Genomic DNA, 19,148 nt, shown 5'->3' on the forward strand with positions numbered 1-19,148 from the left:
CTCTCAGGAGAGAAGAGGGGGAAGCCGGTTACCATTCCTGTTGACTAGGCTTCGCAAGCAAAGATGAAGTTTGCAACTGAGATGCGGGCCCCCTCTCCCCAAAAGAGAACACGGCCCGGAGGAGCAGCATCACCAAATACAGTGCGGCCCAGGAACGTGGTGGTGGACGAGCCTGGGGTCCCACGGGGAAAGGGGCCAGGAAGGGCCCTGACATGCGCCCGGAGGAGGCGGGGAGGGCGCGGGTGGGGACAGCGGGCAGCTCCTGGGGTCTGAGCTGCTCCCAGGAGCACCGGGTGCCAGCACCCAGGGCCCCTCCAGCTCCTGCCTCTTTAGAGCCCAAGGCTGTGCTTGTCCCACCCGGGGCACTCATGCTGGCCTCGCTACCAGGCAGGGGCAGTTGGGGATGGTTAAACCTGGAGAAGCACTAGGACCCTCCTCTCAGCCTGGCCTAAGCAGAGCTGTGGGCTCCTAACCTACCCTCCTTAACCTGCCCCGGAGAAAAGGGAAACAATTTCTAAAAGTCTTCTCCTCCCAGACTGTCTTAGCGAGGCGGCAGGGAAAGTGGAACCCAGGAGGACAGAAACACAAGCATCACCACAGCCCACTCCTCTCCCGCCAGAACCAAGAATCTCTGAAAGAGAGGCCCATCGCAGGGCTGGCGGCACAGAAGCTGGGGCCCCACTGAGCCTGCTTTCAGCCGGACTCAGGGCCCAGGCCACCGACCCGCTGCCCACGAGTGCATCAGACCACCCCAGTGAGCTGGGCGTCTCCAGCAAGGCCCCCGAAGCTCATAACCAGGGAGGCCTCGGTCAACCTGTGGGGTCAGGGATGGAGGTCCAGCTCCCACCCACCCTGGGACATCAGACGCCCGAGGCTGTGGCACCCACGAATGATGGTGATGCGATGAGGACACTGGAGACCATAGGCCACGTCATGCGCTCAGGGTGCCCAGGGCTCTGGACACACCAAGACATGGGCGCTGCCCTTTAAATAACACACATGCTCCGGGGCCTGGGTGAATGAGTTACAGACTTCACGATGGCCAGTGTCCACGCAGACCATGACGCCCCGAGGGCTGAGATGCCATGATGCAGAGAGACGTGGAAGGAACGGAGGCTGGCATGCAGGTAGCGTTTACCTTGCCAAGGTTAGTAAGGAGAGAACTTTGAGAAAATATGACAGACAGTTCGTCTTTCAAGCATAGAAGGGGGAAGGAAGAAACATGTTGGGAAAGAAAAACAAAACATCTTTAGTAGGATTGTCTTCTGAGGGCGCATTTGACATTTAAACGTCGAGGAGGCGTGGCAACCCACTCCGCGGTTCTCGCCTGGGCAATCCCATGGACGGGGAGCCCGGCAGGCTACAGTCCACGGGGTTACAGGACAGTCGGACATGACTGGGTGACTAAACAACAACACGGACTTGTCAGTTTCTGTTATGTGAGTACTATAAGAAGCTAAATAATTAAACACATTATTTAGGACTAAAAATAAAAAAGCCAAGGATGCCCTGTGAAGGCCAGACGGCCTGCCGGCCCCTGGGGAGCGGGCTGCAGGGTAGGCGCTGTGTCCCACCTATCACGAGCCTGCTTTACCAGGACACCAGCATCCTGGGGCCACCACCCTAAGACCCCAAGGGCACCCTGTCCCCAGTCCCTGAGGACTCCTGCTGCCCACGAGAAGGAACCCTCAGCCTGGCCAGGCCGCCAAAGCACAGGGCACGGAGCCTCCCTCAGGAACAGCTCTTGTCCACCAGGCACTGGCCCCGAGCCAGGTATTTTCCTAAGTGCTACACCCACATTCTCGTCATCAAGACACCTGAACGCTGGCACACCTGCATGGATGCAGAGAACACATTTTCACTGAACTGGAGGGATTCTGACCAAAGGCACCACCAGCCTTAGAAAGAGACACGTTCAACCTCAAAGGGTGGCTGAATGGCCCTCTCCCAGCAGGAGGATGTCCTTCCTGGCAACACTAGGCTGTGGATCAAAAGGAAGAGGACACGCACAGATGCAAAACTGTAAGGTTCCAAACTTCTAAGGCTGGTTTTCACAGTAGCACATTCGCCCCTGGGGCACTCTATGTGTCGCAGGGGTCACAGACACAGGACTGTTACTCTTACAGGCTGACTCTGACGGGCAAGCCCACCATTAAATAAACATGTCTCAGCCACAGGAAGCGGCTGCAAAGCAGAGGCTGCAAGAGCCAGAAAGGAACCCAAACTGCTCTGGGCCTCGCCCCACAGGCTGCAAACGCCAGGTGCCCGGGATGGGGAGGTGAACAGGACCCAGGCAGCTCTGGAAGCCAGCAGAGAGAAAGTAGCCAGCCTTTGGGACTGGAGAGCCATTCAACCACTGGTTCTGTTGAGGGCTGGTGGGGTGACTGTGGGCGAGGCCTCACCCTCATCTGGGAAGCGGGGCCAAGAACTGCCCTGCGACCTCCGGGGGTTATATTAAGAACTAAAGACTCGGGATGTGTAAAAGCTGAAAAGTGATGATGTGTATTTCTGGGCAGGTGATATCACTCAGTCCAAACACAACGCCCAGCGGCTCCTATTTTCCAAGAGTAAGCCACGTTTCTGCGTGGATTAGCCTAGCCAGTGAAGGGGAAGATGGGGCAGGTGTGACGCAAGGAGTTAGGGCAATGTTTCAGGATGTCTCTTGTTAAAATTTTGTGATATAACAGCCGCAGTTCATTCCTGTGGCTGGGGACCACCAGAGCAGAGGAAGCACTGAATTTATCCAGTGGAATTAAAACCAGCGCTGAATTAACCAGAAACTACAGAGAGACAGCCGCACCCCATCCTGGACGTGACCGTAAAGGCCGAGAGTGTTCTGATCCAGGACAACACGATGCAGAGCAGTGGTGTCCAGGCAGACCACTCCAGAGCGGGGGTCCCGGAGCCCTGGAAGGTGGGGGATCTCTGCAGGACAGGAGGGGTGCTCGGGTCTTCCACTGTTCACCGTGCAGGTTAGGCTCTGCGCAAACTTTGCGCAAACTTTCCTCTCAAAACGGTAGGGCTCTTGGGGGAGGCCCAGAACATAAAAGACAACATCAACAGGCAAAGACCCAGCTTCCTGCCAATGTCTGACGCCAAGAGGGAAAAAGCAGACCGATGTCCAGCCACTGAGAACCGCAAATACTAACAGTCACCCCGCCCCGAGAGGGAGCGAGGAGAAGGCGGCGGCGGCCAGGATGGCCGAAGGACGCACGGAACACCCACTCCCTGCGTCCTGTCCTGAAAATTCACGGACCCTTTCTCCTTCCTCCTTCAGATTTTACAAAAACTGCCGTGACCCTCACCGCTTCAACAGGCAGGAGGGCCAAGCTGACAAGCAAGGAGAAAAGAGATGCAAAGAACAAAAGAATTCAGAGAAAAATACTTACAAACAGGCTTTCCCTAGCAAAGGCTGCAGAGAGAAAAGGTGGGAGAGAGTCAGTGCGGGGAAGGGAGAGGGCCTGGGTCACTGGGGACCAGGCATTCTCTGTGAGATGCAGCCCTGGGCACCCCCAGCCTGGCCAGCGGCTTCCATGTCTGCAACCCCGCAGGACGGGCCCACCCCCCAACCCCCATCACCCGGGGCAGCACGGCCTTGACCGTCACCCAACCCCCGCCCGCGACTGTGACTGTGGCCCCTCAGCTTCCATCTGTGACCCCACCATTTACACCAACACACGATGTCACTGACATGCCACTTTAGCTCTAAGTTTTCACAAAATCACTGCTGAGGGTAGGCCCAAAAGGACCACTAATTAGATGTCTTCCAGCCAGTCTGTCTCCCTCATTTTAAAAAAACAGGGAGACTGAAGGCCAGGGAGGTGACAGAACGTGACCTAAAACCCCAGAGCTGGCACTAGGGTGGGACACGACCACAGACACACTCAGCACGAGTCTCCCCATGTTCAACCCGTGGCAGAAGCTGCTGCTCCCCCATCCCATGGATGAGAAAACTGAGGCCTGAAGCGGGCCAATGGCCTGCCCAGGGTGGCACGGCACCGTCACCCCTGCCCCCACCCCGGGCACACACACAGCACGTTTCCAGACAGCACAAGGTTTAAAGGAGTTTCCAGGAAACTCAGGAAGAGCCTGCGGGCCTTCAAATTCAGCTTGAACTTGAACCCATGATTTCTATGTCAGAGGGTGGCGGTTAGGGGAGACCCCTAGGTGGGACCCAAATCTGTCCCTGGGGACTTCTACATCTCACACCCCGGCCAGGATTCTCGAGTGTTGTTGAGGAAGATAGTGGTTTGCTGGAAACAAATTTTACGGCCCAACAGCCAGCATCTTTCAGCCTAGCATCACAAAGAATGAAATAATCTAAGAATTAATCTAGTTGGTTTTCTCCTTAGGGGTTTTTTCACTGTTATAGGAGAAAGTGTCTATTCCAGGTCCTTTGGCCCAGGTTCCAGTCTGTCCACACCAGCTCCAGACACATTCCCAAGGCCCCATATGACAAAGCTTTTCTCTAATAGAACAACGGTCAGGAAGGAAGTCAGGAAAGATACTCATCGTGGGGATAGAAGAGATGTCCCCAGGCCACACAGAAGCCAAAAGCCCTCAGCCAAATGGGGGCTGAGCTGGTCCTGAACTGAGGGTTGCCTTCAACTTTTAGAAGAAACTGTCCACGAATATGAATGGATCATGGACACTGGGCCATCTCTTTGCTTGGCCTGGTTCTGCCCAGGGAAGGCCACCTCCCTGGAAAGGGCGTGCCTGTGCAAAGCCAAGGTCTCAAGAATGGATCTGGGGGTTCCACACTCAAAGGGACGGTCCATGTCCTCTCCTCCCAGTCCCCAACCCCACGCAGGCCTAAGTCTGTGGCCCCTGCCGCCCTGCTGAGCACGCTCTCCCCACCCTGCACGCGACTCGACTCAGGAAGAAGGGGGGTCAACGCACTTGTCCGGGCAGCTGCGTGGGCACCTCCGGGGGCAGGCAGGTGGGCAGGGCAGCGGAGGTAGAGGCCACATGCTCCTCAAAGCTGTTGATGCGAGGCTTTTTGGTGGGCTCGGGGCTGGCTAGTGGGGTGACACTATTGCGTCTCATGAGCGGGTTAGGTCCCTTCTTTGCATCCTAAGCGAGACAAAGACAAAAGAAAGAAGGCGACAGTTACGAGGAGGGGGAGGTAAATAAGCCAAAAAAACCCCCAAAATCCGAAACCAAACCAAACACATTTCTCTGCTTCTGGATTTCTCTAAGACCACGAGACTGACCACGGAGAATGGCCCTGGGCTGCAGGGCCGCCGGCTCGACCTGCATCTCCCACTCAGCAAGAACAAGGGATGATCTCTCATCCTGAGCCCCCGCCCCGATCATTTCCAGACAACCACTCGACAGACACGACGTTCGCAAAGCAGGCAAGGAAGGAAGAGAGAGCGGGACAGTGATGCAGTGGCAGCATGTGAGAGGCGGGGGGAAGACCTGGCTGCAAGCCTCCAGGGACGCAGAGGGTGGGGTCCTGGGCTCAAGGCGTGGGCGGCGGGAGGTGTCGGTGCCGGTCCCCCCTCCTGCTGACCTCAAGCTGGCATCTTCCCAGTTTCTGCTCCCAGGGAGCATACCCAGCCTCAGACAGGAAACGCAGCCTCCACCCCAGCCAGGGGACCACAGACACAGGAAACACTAGCTTTCTTCCGACCATGGGACAACTCGATTGGAGTGGGGACCTCCAAGGCCTCCATCAAGCCCCTGCCCTGCTCTGCCCGTCAAAGCTTTCAGGGGCCATCAGAGCCCAGTTCCAGTCTGCCCCCATCTCCCCGCTGCGGGAGGGTCCGGTGGGGAGGCTGCTGCCCCTGGAGGGAAAGCCAATGCCCATCCCACCACCCCAACTCGGGAGGCGCCGTCAGAGCCAAGGCATGCGGTCCACCTTCGTCTCGGTCCACCAGCCGGGCGACTGGAGGCTGGGATTTGAACGCCAAGATCTTCTGGCCACGCTCCATGAGAGCAGGGACAGGAACATGGGGATGTCACGCTCAGTGTCAAAGAAAGGGTTGGGTGGATGCTGGCAGAGCACTGAGTCTGGCCGCTGGGATAAAGTAAATTCAAACTTTCTTTCACAAGGTTCCTACGCCTGGGCAGAACTCTGTGCTGTTCCTGGGGGAATCCCAGCCAGGCTGACCACCAAATTCCAGACCGCCCCCAGGTGGTGGCGCATGCAGTCAGGCACTGGGCTTGTCCAGAGAATCATTCATTCCATCTGCCACATCGCTAACTCCCAGTTAAAGCTGTGCTTCCCTGGTCTTCATTCTTTATCATCTTTGTGAGAATTAGAGACGTGAGTGCACGTGGATGACACTGAAATTTGTGGGTCCCACTGCCACCCAGGACTCTGGAACCTGTGATCATTTGGCTTCCCCAGAGGAAAAAGCGACGGTAACCAGACCATGGTTACGTTTAAAAGAAGCTTCCTCCTCCACACTCATTTCTTGGGTCAAGAGGAAATGGGGGAAGAAGCACAGAAAGAAAGGAAAAGGAGGACGATGCCAAGAAGCCACCAGACAGGCAGGCAGGAGCACACGGAGCCGAGAAAGCAGGGAGGGGGTCGGGGAGGGCAGCCCTGAGGACCACAGGTCCAAGCAGAGGCAGGCAGATGCCACCGACCGACACAGCTTTTGCCAGCCCTGCCGCTGCGGGGTGTCCGAGGGGCTGGCACCCACGGGTCCCTCCCGGACAGATGACACAGCAGGGGCGAGGAAGGGGCGGCAAGCTCACACTCACCTCTGACCTCTCCCGGTGTGTGCTCACGGACTCCACGTTCAGGTAGATGGATTCTACTCGGCAACCTGGGTAAAGCCGGGGACAGGTCAGCTTCGGTTAAAGGGGGACCTGAGCTCACACCCCGGCCCGGCCCACCCAGGGGGGACCAGTCTCGGTGGGGCTGGGTCCCCACACTTACCATAAGCGATGGGAGTCAGCTTCAAGACAGCGTGAAGCGGGCACTTCAGGTAGGGCATCTCCTCTGAAAATGACAGAAGGGCCCATGGTGAGACGGGAGACTGGAGGGTGGCCATGCCCAGGCCCCTCACCAGAGCCTGTGCCGCAGATGCCTGGCTAGACAGGTGCATGGCCCCTGCCCCCGCCCCCGGCCCTGCTGCCGGCGGCAGGTGGCGCTGCTAAGACACCCAGAAGAACATGATCAGCGCTAAACCAAAGCCTCACGCAATGAGCTGGAGTAAGAGCGTCATTCCCCAAACACTTTAGGAGTCGGGATCCCGCTGGCCCGTAGGCAGACACACGAGTGTTTAGAGGTTGCTGGGCTGGGAGCCCCTTAGAGGTGGGTTGCCCCCTGCCCAAAGACGCACTGCCCCTGAGATGTGGAGAGACAGGGAGGCTGGGTTTCTTGAGGTCATTAAGCCCACCCAGCTTCAAACTGCTCTGATATCCTCTGGGGGCTGCACGGAAACACCTGGAGGGGGCTACCCCAGGGGCCCTGCCTCCTCGTGGAGGGGCTGGGACCAGCTTCCAACCCCGCCCTCCCCCAGGAGAGGGCGCGCTGCGGGCCAGGCACCTGCGCTCTTGTCAAGGAAGTAGGCCAGGAGGCAGCGCAGGACGGCCTGGTGGCAGATGACCAGCACGTTTTCCTGCCGCTCTAGTTCCATGATGACCGGCTCCAAGCGCTGCACCAGGTCCTGGTAGGACTGCAGGGCGGAGGGAGAAGGGGACACTGAGCTGGAGCAGAAGCCGGGCAGCCCTGGCCACACCCCGCCCATTGTTATAAACCAGAGACCACGCTGGGCACCCCGGGCCACGCCCTCCGGTCGTTATAAACCAAAGACCACGCCGGGCACCCCCGGCCACACCCCGCCCATTGTTATAAACCAGGAACCACGCCGGGCACCCCCGGCCACGTCCTCCCGTCGTTATAAACCAGAGACCACGCCGTCCGTCCTGCATCAGCCCACCACCCGCGTGCTGGTCCTGCATCCACCCCGGCCCCGGGGGACCCACACCACTGCCCTCTCCCTGCTCCTTCCTGACCCCTACCCTCCCCCGGGAAATGGAGCCCTGACACACAGCACAGCACGAAGGAGCCTGAGCACACTACACAGAGTGACGTCTGAGCGTGTGATTCCATTGACGTGAAACGTCCAGAACAGACAACTCGAGAGACAGAACACAGACTCAAAGAAGCCACGGGCCGGGGGACGGGAACTGGGACTGACTGCTGACAGGCTGGGGGTCTCTTTTGGGGCAATGGGGAAATGTTCTAGAATTAGTGATGATAGCTGCACAATACTGTGAATATACAAAAAAACCCACTGACGTGTACTTTGGCTAAAACAGTGACTTTTATATGATAGGAACTTTATCTCAGTAGGAGAAAATTGAAAAAGAAGGGGTGAACCTGTGACTTTCAAGACCACCACAACCCCTGGTCCCTCTCTCACTAAGGAAGTCCCAGGGAATGAGACCAGGGACAGTGCCCTGAGCTCCCGGGAACTGACGTGTGACAAACGCTGAGCAGAAGGACCACAGGCAGGAAGGACCCCTGCGGGGTGTCACCAGGACAAGCCTTCCGCAGACCTGAGAGCTCCGCCTGCACGGGACCCTCCGTGCAGAGCTCCAGGCAGCTGCTGGCTCAGCCCGAGGGCCTGCAGGGCCCAGGGGTCCCTCTGCCAGCATCCGTGGAGCCGGCACAAGGGACTTGCTGAACGCCTGTCATGATGCCCACAGTCAGCGGGGTCCTGCATCCAGTGCATCAGCAGCCAGGGCTGTTTCCCTTTCCTGAACTGTCATTTCCGTCACTGAAGAAACACCTCTGTCCCAGCTGCTGGGAAACACAGCAGTGCTTTCGTTGGAGCTGTGTGAGTGGGGAGGACTCTGTTCACCCGCGGATGGGCACGGGGCAGCGCAGCAAGGCGAACGCACAGGCCCTTCCTCCGCGGAGCCGCTCAGCCCCTCTGCGTCCCTGGCCTCGCCGGGTACCGCAGCCGCGGCAGGACCAGCGCTAGCTCCTCAGCCGCAGCCCCGCCGCCCGCCCTCCAGCGGCCCAGCGCGCACGCACCTCCCCGGTAGGGTAGCGGTAGTAGTACTTGTCCTGCTCACGCAGCGCGTACTCCTCGGGGTAGGTGTCCTTGATCTCCTCGTAGGTCATCTCCTCACACACGCCCTGCAGGCACAGGCGGAGGTCGCTCGAGGGCGCAGCCCGTAGCCGCTGAGCTGGCCGCCAGCGTGGGAGGCTCGGGGGTCCCCCACAGCGCCTCGGGCAGAGGCCCCGGCCGGCACTCACCGCGTCGATCTCGTTGAGGGCCTTCCACTGCTCGTAAGGCAGCTGCAGGGCCTCGGCCGTCTGGATGGTGCTCTTCAGCTGGCTGGTCCACACCTTGAGGTCCTTCAGGTTCTGCTCCTCCACGAACTTGCTCAGGGCGTTGGCGAACTGGGGGGATGGGGTGAGAGGTGCGCACTTGGTCACAGGCTCCACCCGTCTGGGAGAGGAGGACCGAGCCCCTCTGGGAGGGCAAGGTTGTCCTCACTGCTGGGGAAGCGGGCCCTGCGCAGCCCTGCACACACACCCTCCCCTGAGGCGTGCACACGTGTGAGTCAGTGTCTGGTCGGCATACGCAGACACACACAGGGATTCGCACACGTACACAGAAGGGCACTGATACATACATGAGGACACACACATAAACAGAGGAACACACAGACACACACAGGGACACAGACACACAGAGGAACACACAGACACAGCAACATGCACCTGTACACACAGGGACACAGAGATACACACAGAAGAACACAGACACATACACAGAGGAACACACACAGACACAAGGACACGTGTACACACAAGGACACAGAGACACACACAGAAGAACACAGACACATACCCAGAGGAACACACACAGACACACAAGGGCACAGATATGTACACAGGACACATATGCACAGGGACGCTTTCCACCCAGCCCCTGCTCCCCCTACCTTCCTGCCCCGGCTGGACAAGCCCGAGTCGCCCCCGATCTTGCCCTGGAGGTTGTGCTCGCTCTCGCCATGCCGGCACAGGTAGATGGTGCGGGGCTGCACGTGGATGTTCATCAGGTAGTACACGATGCGGCTCTGAATGTGATCCTGCACACGGTTCACCAGGAAGCGCCGGCCCACATCGATCACCTTAATCAGCGACAAGTCCCTGCAGGGGGGGCCGGCCTGTCAGACGCAGCTGGTGCAGCCCAGCCCCACCAGGGAGACTCGGCTTCCACCACACCACAGCGTCACTCCAGGGAGGCACAGACCGAGCCTTTCTGCTCCGAGAGTCAGGGGGGTCTGAGTCTGCAATTCCCACAGCAGAGTGGGGCTAGAGGGCCTCCCAGAGGATAGGAGAGAGAAAAGCAAGAGGATTGAAAGGAAAATAAGGGGAAAGAGCAAAGGACGGAGAGAGACGGGAGAGACAGGGCTCAGAAACTCACTTTGCACACAGCAGCAGCACACGGGGCCTACGATAGTTATACCGAATATATCACCAAGGATTTTTTTTTTTTTTTGAGACATTTAAAAAGAGTGTATAAAAGTATCCATGAGCAAACGCTTCATGGGAATATTATTCATCAGGAATAATATTCACAGCCCTGAAGCAGGTGGTTCAGTCACTGCTCAGGAATTACCTGTCACATTTATCAGGGTCGAGGGGCTGGTAACTGGCCTCATAGCAGTTAATTCTCTTCATGAAGTCGTCCATAGCTTCTGCGGAGTTGCAATCTTTGTAATCCGGGCTAGAGATTTTCACTTCCTGTAACACCACAAAGAGGCAGCTGATGAATCACGCTGGAGGGCTTTCTGCTTAGAATGAGCAGGATTTGGGGCTTGCAAATTGGGAAAGGCATGGATGGGCTCAGAATGATGATGACCTGACCCACTGTTCTAAGAGGAAAACAAAAAGAGATATGGCTGAGCGTTGAGTCACAGCCTGATGATTCCATGGGGAGGGCACCCATGGTAAGGCAAGGACAGGAAACCCAGAGGATTCTTTTTAAGTTTTTTTTTTCTTTTTATGTAGACCATTTTAAAAGTCTTTACTGAATTTGTGACCATATTGCTTCTGTTTTATGTTTTGGTTTTCTGTCCGGGATTTCAGATCTTAGGTCCCCAACCAGGGAACAAACCCACATTCCCTGCATCGGAAGGTGAAGTCTTACCCACTGGACTGCCATGGAAGTCCTACCCCAGGTGGATTCTAATAAATCCCTCTGAATGGGCCCCGATTCAGGATCATTCCAGTAGCCAGGTCACCACTAGACAACCTGGTCTTCAGTCTCCCTGAGTCCCACATAAGCACCTACCCAGAGGAGGCTGCCTGTCAGCAAAGGTGCCCCAGGGGGTGCTGGCAATGCCCCGCTACTGTGGGTACCCTCCAGGCGGAATCATCGGGTTCCTCCTGCACTGCTCACGGGCGGGGTGGTACCCCCTTGTCATTGGTCCCCAGTGGATGCTTCTCTACCTGGTCCCGACCAAGGCTCGCTTTCATGGGACAGAGACAGAGAAGAAATGCCCCTCGGGCCTGCCGTCCTCTAAAACTGAACAAGCCTGAGAAACCTGGCCGATTTCGGGGAAACTCAGAATCTGTTCACATGTGCTCTCTTCTTCCTCAACAATGACCACAGCCATGAAAGACAGGCGGGCACACCGCAAAAATCCAACTTCGGCGGGGAGTTCGTGTTTCACTGGGGCAGTGTTTTAGTCCAGGAAGAGGAAAAAGTTCTGGAAGTGGACAGTGGGGATGGTTTCCCAACAGGGTGAATGTACCGAGTGTCATGGAACTGAACACTTAAAAACAGTCAAAGTGGTAACCATTTTTATTAGGTTGGCCAAAAAATTCATTCAGGTGTTTCCATATGATGTTACAGGAAAATCTGAAAACCGTTTTTGGCCAACCCAGCTATGCATGGAGAAAGAAATGGCAACCCACTCCAGTATTCTTGCCTGGAGAATCCCATGGACAGAGGAGCCTGGTAGGAGACAGTCCATGGGGTCACAAGAGTTGGACATGCGACTTAAGAGACTAAACCACCACCACCAAAGTTATGTATATTTTAACATAATTAAAAAAAAAAAAAAAAAAAACTCGGTTCACAGATCTCTTCCTCCAACACAGCCTCTTGCATAAAAAGCATGAGAGAAAAGTCTAAAAACTGCTAAGCAGCTCGGAGGCGTCATCAGAGAGAGATTTCTGAACACGGAGGGTTGGGGAACAGGGATCCAGGGATTCACAGAGGACAAGATGGTGCATGAGCTTCTGGCCAAGTGAGTGTCAACTGCTCACCAGGGAAACAGTCGATCCTGCAGCTGCGCTCTGCTTCCCTACCCGGTGGAAATGTAGAACCAAACCAAAGAAATACAGCAAAAGCCTTTGTTTAGCCCAAGGCTACTTGTATTTCCTCATACTTTGAGCCTCCTCCTTTGGGGCCACTGAAACCAATCTGGACTGATTTTCCTACCATTTCAATAGCCCTTCCTGAAATATGAACTCATTGCTGAGAAATGCATGCAAATATTCCCACTGCCTTGGAGCAAAGGCCCACCACCAAAAACTAACAAACTCTCAGCATTCCTTTGAAGGACACACACTACATGGCCAAAGTCTGGCACTCCCTGTAGAAGGGTCCGACCAGCTTTTTGCTACAGGTAACATCTTACTCGGATGTATTTAAGCTGGAGAGAAAGTGACCTACAATAAGAGAAGGGGACTTCCAGTGAAGTCTTCACGATAACCTTTTCTGTTTACAGTTTATTGTTATCAAGTACAATTTAAGAAGACATCAAATTAAGCTGCCAAGTACCCTCAATTTACCCAGGTAACCCTCCCCTTGACACAGCAAGAGAAGCAGGAAGACAGTTTTACCACTCCCATTTTTCCCAAATTTGGGAATTCTGCCCTCTGTCTGCAGGGTCCTATAGGTTGTTGTCAACACATGACCATGCTTACCTACTGGGAAAACGTACCAGCAAGAGACCAGCCTCCTGTCTCCATTTCCATCCTCCACCCTAAGCAGCCCCCTCACCCATCAGCGGCCAAGGCTACTGCCACCAAAACAGTTTCCCACCAAAACTGAGGTCCTCGACTTCTCTCTTACGTCCAACAGAGAAAGCTTTCTGCCAACCACCTGAAGGGCCTTACTAAGATCAATTCTGGGTCGCAGAATGTGTTTCTAAGTTAAGTCCTGCTCTGCACTTCTGATCCGCCTGATTCCCCGCAAGGCAAAATCAAACCGCCAGCTGGCAGAGCCAGCTCATTCTCAAAGTTCTACGGCTTCTCCTGGCTGACCCAGTCACCCTGTTCTCAGACTGCCATGCTCTGGGGGTCTTACCATGATGTTGGAGGCAACGACTGTAGGGTCATCACACACAGACTCAATGAAAAACACCTGGAAGGAAACAAGACAGAAACGTTAGGAAACAACAAAGGCTATTGGGATCGCTGTGATGTCACCGCCACACTGGAGCAGGAAGGACCCCACACATAAATGCCCAAATACACAAGAAAGAACCAGCCATCAGTCTCTGCCCTCCCACCAATAGAGGATGCTCCCCTCCTCAGTCTCAGGAACCCCTTAGGGCCCCCACCAGGAAAGCCCAATCTGTAGGCAACAACACCTGGGCCGTGGCAGGGGAAGCCCAAGTGTGGAGCTCAGGTGCTCCAGACAAGGAACCAGTCAATCCCTGCGGGACCCCCTTGCTCCTGAGCGCACCGGGCCAAGACGAGAAATCAGGCTCACCTTGAAATCGTTTTCTTTGGCAAAATGGAGGATCATGTGTCTCCTCTCTCTAGTAGTATTGGTGGCATCGAAAACCTGGCCAGAGAAGAGAACCCGGTTGGCATTGAACAGTGTTTACTGCACCAGCAGAGGTCAGGTCTGCCACTTTCTGGGACTCCAGGAGAAACTGCATCCTCCCAGGCCCCCCACGGCCTCTGTCCTGCGCTCAGGGACCAAAGGGGAGGCCGGGGTGGGAACAGTCCTTAAAGCAACATGCAGGGGAGGGCCACGGAGGGATACTGGCTTCGGGGGCCGCACCTCCCAGGTCCGATGGGCCATGCCCCTCAGTCTGCCCCACCCACCAGCTTCCTCTTGGGTCCTGGGGCTACCCGCACCCCCTGCTTCCCTCATAGCTCAGGCCAGATGCCTGTCCCCGCCGGCGGCGTCCCCCCATGGCTCTGTCCACACGCCCCACCCTCCAGGGCACTGTCACGTGGCAGGAGGGGAGACGAGACTTATTCCCCAGACTTACTGCGATCTGGCCCCCCTCCTTCGTCAGGTAACTTTTGACATCTCTCAAGGCAGCCAGGGCACACTGCCTGCAACACGGAAAGAGACAGGTATATCAGAGTGGGTCCATCCTAGGGGACACCCAGGCACTACCACCCCCCCACAATGAGCAGGGTGACCTGCGACTCTGCCGCTAAAGTGTACAAGGTGGCTGAGACCACCAGGCCAGAGGCTCCCAGTCAGAGTCCCGCACATACGGCTGCAGCCCTTGGGGAGTGCTTGAGTGCGGCTGGCATGCCGAAAACTGCCCCTGGGAGCTTCCAAAAGACGGCTGCCCAAGTCCTGCCCACGGAAGCCCACTGTACCCATCCAGGTGGGGCTGGCACTGGGGCAGTGCCCCGCTCCCAGGTGACTCTCAGGTCACACTTGGGAGCCCTGGTCATTTTAGGCTAAAAAGGAAATCCTTTTCTGGGGTTAACAGACAATTTTGCAGGGAACGATTTAGCTCGTGCCGAGTGAGATGATCTCGCTGGTTTGCATCATACCAGCGGGCGCAGGCTGCCTGGAAGCGGAGGACAGCGGTGAGGCTCAGAGGCCGAGAGGCTCACGTGCTGCACATGGAGGAGCTGGCTGCCCCCCTCCCTCCCAGTCTAAGGCCACATAGCAGACAGAACACCCTGCACCCACAGCCGGGGCCTCACTTGCGGACTTTCATGGCCTCCTCGTTGTCAGGGCGGAAGAAGTTGTAGGAGCTGTACTGCTTCACGGCCTCCCGGCGGTACTCGCCCACGTTGAACACTGCGTGAAAAAGAACAGACCCTTCACTGACCATGCTGACCGCCAGAAAGATCTCCCAGGATCCCTCTTTCCAAAGAAGGAAACCAAGCTGGCGCACGACTTGAATAAGATCCCAGGAAAGCCAGAAACCAGGCAGTGGGGGCTGTACATCCTGCACCTGCATCGCTTGATCCGGAAGGCAGCCAGGGTTCCCCAAGACCCAGCACTGCTCACAGTGCCCCTGATTCTCTGGGGTCGCCTCCCACAGCCCAACCTGGAAGCTAGCCTTTCAGGGCCGGGGCTGGAGGCTGAGCCTGAAAGCAGGTGGTGGCCACGTGTCTAGTAAAAACTGGGGCCATGATTCCCACCAACACGGTTGAGAGGGAGTGCGGACTCACATACATGGCTGGATCCACAGCAGCCACTTTGTATACCAGCAGCCCACGCCCAGGATGGGCACTGGGTGCTGATCGGGCAGTTTGTGTATGAAGCACTGTGCTGGGCACAGGTTGGAGTGGGGGTGGGGGTTGGGGCAGCAAATGTGAAAAATTAGTCCTCGTGCTAAAGACATTCCCCGTGTCAGTGGGAAGACCAGATAAAAAAATATAATCAATAGCTCAGAAAGAGTACTTTAAGACAGCCAGTGGAGGAATGTCACAAACAAGGACTCGGGGAAGATCCGCACAGACTGGGGTGGTCAGAGAAGGCTTCCCGGAGGGGATGAGGGCTGAGCTGGGGAGGACACAGGGCAGGGAGAACCAGAGAGCAGCCAGTGAGCAGAGACTCCCATGCATACAGCAGGGCGTACATACAGGGTGGTGGGTGACACAGTGGAAAGGAAGGGGTGACCCCCCCCCACTACAGGGAAAGCCCCTTAGAGTGGTCCCGCAAAGAGAGTTTCAGCAGCTGGAGAGGGAAAGGCCATTCTTTTCTGGGGGGATTGGGGTCGTGGCAAGTAGAGTGTATCCCCAGTGTGACAGCTCCGGCTTGGGCTGCAGCCTCACCTTTCGTGGGGACACCAATCCAGTTGAGGTAGCGGGTTAGCTTCTTGGAGATGTAGGTCTTCCCACGGGCAGGGAGCCCCACCATGACAATCACTGTCGGGGAGTTGGTGAGCTTCGGCCCACAGGCTGGGGAGAAACAACAGAAGGGCCATGAATAAAGCAGCCAGCGCTGCCCACAATGGGCTTTAAAGAATCCCATGGAAACGCAGCTTTCATTCCCACCTGGAAGCCCCTGCACTTTACAATCCAGCAGGACTGGGCCCCCGACAGCCAGAGCCCTTGGTCACACGGCTCCCTCTTGCTCTGAGGTCCTCATGGCAGGGACCCCAAATTCCCAGCCTGACACCAAAGGGCCCCAAACCTAGCCAGAAAATGATGACTAACCCCAGAGGGGAAAGTAGCCCTGGGGTGTAAGGAAGGGACTTTCCTGCACCAATAAGGGTGAGGTCATCAGTAGGAGAGGCTGTCTCAGATGCAAGGTAACAGGTAAATAGAGGTGGCAGGTAAGAGCCCCGGGAGGTGGGGCTCCAGCAGCCAAATTACAGATAAATTTCTGCACCTCCACGCACGTGGTCTGCATGGCCTTCCTAAAAAAGATTATTTTTAAAAGGCAATTTTCACAGTAAGAGTTTATGAAATGGGAGTCGGTCAGGGACCAAGAAGCTGACCCCACAAATTCCACTGCCCGTGCCTGCTCCTCCTTGTCCAAGTTCTGGCTGCCGCCAAGTCACAAGGGCCCCAAGCAGGGCTCCCAGAAACCCAGAGGGTCTTGCCTGTGCAGCCTCTCCTGGCTTCTCACCCATGTTCCTTGGAATCTCAACAAAACTCCAGGGAGAGACGTTTTCACTAGGTTTGTAGAAAGCAGCCCAAAGAACCCTGCTTTGGACATTCCAGATGCAGTGTTTCCTGAGAGTCTCTGGCCTCAGGTGAGAAGTGCTCATGAGCCCAGGACCGCCCATGTGGGGCAGAAACCGGCCTCCTGCCCGCTCCCCACCCAGCAGCGTGTGAGGCGCTCACTGACCACCACGCAGCCCCGCTCCCCGGGCTCCAGCTACAGTGCAGACCAAGCGACTCAGACTGCACTATGGAATCTAGGTTCTTTCCTTCTAAACAGGCGAGTGTCAGATGGGAGGGTTGGGGGCCACCAGGCCGCCGACAGCACAAGCTTGTGTATACCCCTCCTCTCAATCTGGACACCCCAGCACAGCCCCATGATGCTGGGCCTGGTGGCCAAGTACCAGCCACGATGCTTAGGTTCTGCCTCTGGGACCTGCAGCCTAGGGACACGGGGCAGCAAGCGCCACACATGGACACTGTTTCTCCTTTCATGTTTCTAGACTGTCAGGGACAATCTGCAGGAGAGCCAGGAAGAGGAGGAAAGGCTGTTAGGAGGCCAAGGGACACTCAGGAGCCACAGACACCCTTGGCTGGGATTCCCCAGCACCCAGGGGCTGGGAACAAACAGGCTCCTAGAAAACAGAGGTGTCTCGTCCTGTGTGACCACGGGACTGGGGCAAAGATGCACCAGGGGACTTTCTGGAGTCCCTGAGGGGCAAGCGGAGAAAGCTGATAGCCTCCTCAGAGACCAGTGAGAACAGAAGACACACCTATCAGCATGTGACAGCTACAGATGACACACAAGAAAGTGAAAGTGTCCTTGCTTGCACCCGGAAACACCCGCTCTGCTGATCCTTCCCCCAACCCATTGGTTTTCCCCTGGTCTTATCTGATATCCCCACCGTGTCTCTGCTCCCAGGAGCATCAACACACACACACACTCATACACACACACACACACACACACTCTTGGCTGTGCACATGCATGCAATACTTTTGTTGGACTCATGCCAAGGAAGCAGAGGCAGATGCTGACTGATTTATCAAATAGGGGATTACTTCTATATCCACTAATCGTATGTGCAAATCTCCTCTGGCAATAGATACTTTGGGAGGAAAAAACAAAACCCATAAAGACATGGCAGCATAAATACCTTAAACCCAAAATTCAAGCTGAATCTCAAAACCAAATAAACCATCCCTTGCTTGTCTGGAGAAGCAGAAGTCATTCCTTGAGTCCTTTGGCTTCTTGCACGAGATTCAAAGAGCCGCCAAAGGTGTCTGCTGCTGCCCATCCGCCCAGGTGCTCAGGGGTCCCCGAAATGACAAAACCTTACCCCCCCTCCTCTTTGTTAAACTCACAGCACATCTCAAGTGCTTTCCTGGTCCCATAATCTCCTGCCTCTGTCTCAATTCCACTCTGAACCTCTTTTTCTCTACTGACCTTTTTAACACTCCCACCTCTCGTACCTTCCTCCCTGGAGCCCTGCCTTTTCATCTTCCTCTCCAATAGCTCAGGAATAGGGAAGATAAGTGTATAGCTTAACGCTAGGTTTTCCCCAAAGTACTTGCATGTAAGGGGATATACCGAGGTTAGAGGTAAAGAAGCAACAGTCTGAAGTCCCTGGAAAGGGGCTGCATTGGCAGATTCCAATTCCAGTCCTGCACCCTGACTGAGCAGCTAACCTCTCTGATTCACATTTTCCACTGCCTCAAGCAGGCAGGACTGCTGTCCTAGCTTACCATACTGATGCCATACTGCAGGCTCAGAAAATAAAAAAACCAATGGAAGACACTTTGCCATTGCTCCTGTAGGCTTCCCTGGTGGCTCAGCACTAAAGAATCTGCCTGCAATGCAGGAGCAACAGGAGACACAGGTTCGATCCCTGGGTCAGGAAGATCCCCTGGAGAAGGGCATGGCAACCCACTCCAATATTCTTGCCTGGAGAATCCCATGGACAGAGGAGCCTGGTGGGCTACAGTCCATGGGGTCGCAAAGAGTTAGACATGACTGAAGTGACTTAGCACGCACATACTGCACCTCCTGTAAACTTCCTGCCACCCATAGGCACCCCGAAATGTTAACCTCAAAAGATGCCACGTCACTCATGCTCTTCTCTTCTAAGTAGGTAGTCAGGCTTCAACACCAAGTTTCAGGGGAACTCATGGAAGACAGACGGGTGAGCTGCAGATGTAGACCAGGCCAGTGCCCAGCGGGCCTCATGCAAATTCCACAGCAGAGTGTCTATGGTAACCATGGCAACCTGCTCCCCCATCGCTGCCAGGCAAGGGCAAACGACATCACCTGAAAAGGGCTCTCTGGGTAACAGGA

The 19,148-nt window shown here is 55.9% G+C and overlaps 1 protein-coding gene across 12 annotated transcripts in view; it reads right to left on the reverse strand.

Annotated features, from left to right (window-relative positions):
* PFKFB3 (6-phosphofructo-2-kinase/fructose-2,6-biphosphatase 3) overlaps positions 1-19,148 on the reverse strand; it is a 273,450-nt gene that overhangs the window by 198,857 nt on the left and 55,445 nt on the right. For 9 of the 12 annotated variants that reach the window (XR_009496776.1, XM_059892422.1, XM_025000351.2 and 6 more), the window contains exons 2-14: positions 15,980-16,105; positions 14,900-14,996; positions 14,221-14,287; positions 13,710-13,784; positions 13,302-13,358; positions 10,602-10,726; positions 9,922-10,129; positions 9,227-9,373; positions 9,002-9,106; positions 7,505-7,634; positions 6,893-6,955; positions 6,715-6,779; positions 4,900-5,073 (exon numbers count right to left, since the gene is read on the reverse strand). Coding sequence is in view for 11 of the 12 variants with exons in the window: in XM_059892422.1 (XP_059748405.1) it covers positions 4,900-5,073; positions 6,715-6,779; positions 6,893-6,955; positions 7,505-7,634; positions 9,002-9,106; positions 9,227-9,373; positions 9,922-10,129; positions 10,602-10,726; positions 13,302-13,358; positions 13,710-13,784; positions 14,221-14,287; positions 14,900-14,996; positions 15,980-16,105 (1,439 nt within the window). In the remaining variant the exon portion in view is untranslated. 12 annotated transcript variants of the gene reach the window in all.

This window comes from Bos taurus, chromosome 13, assembly GCF_002263795.3.
Source record: "Bos taurus isolate L1 Dominette 01449 registration number 42190680 breed Hereford chromosome 13, ARS-UCD2.0, whole genome shotgun sequence".
NCBI lineage: Eukaryota > Metazoa > Chordata > Mammalia > Artiodactyla > Bovidae > Bos > Bos taurus.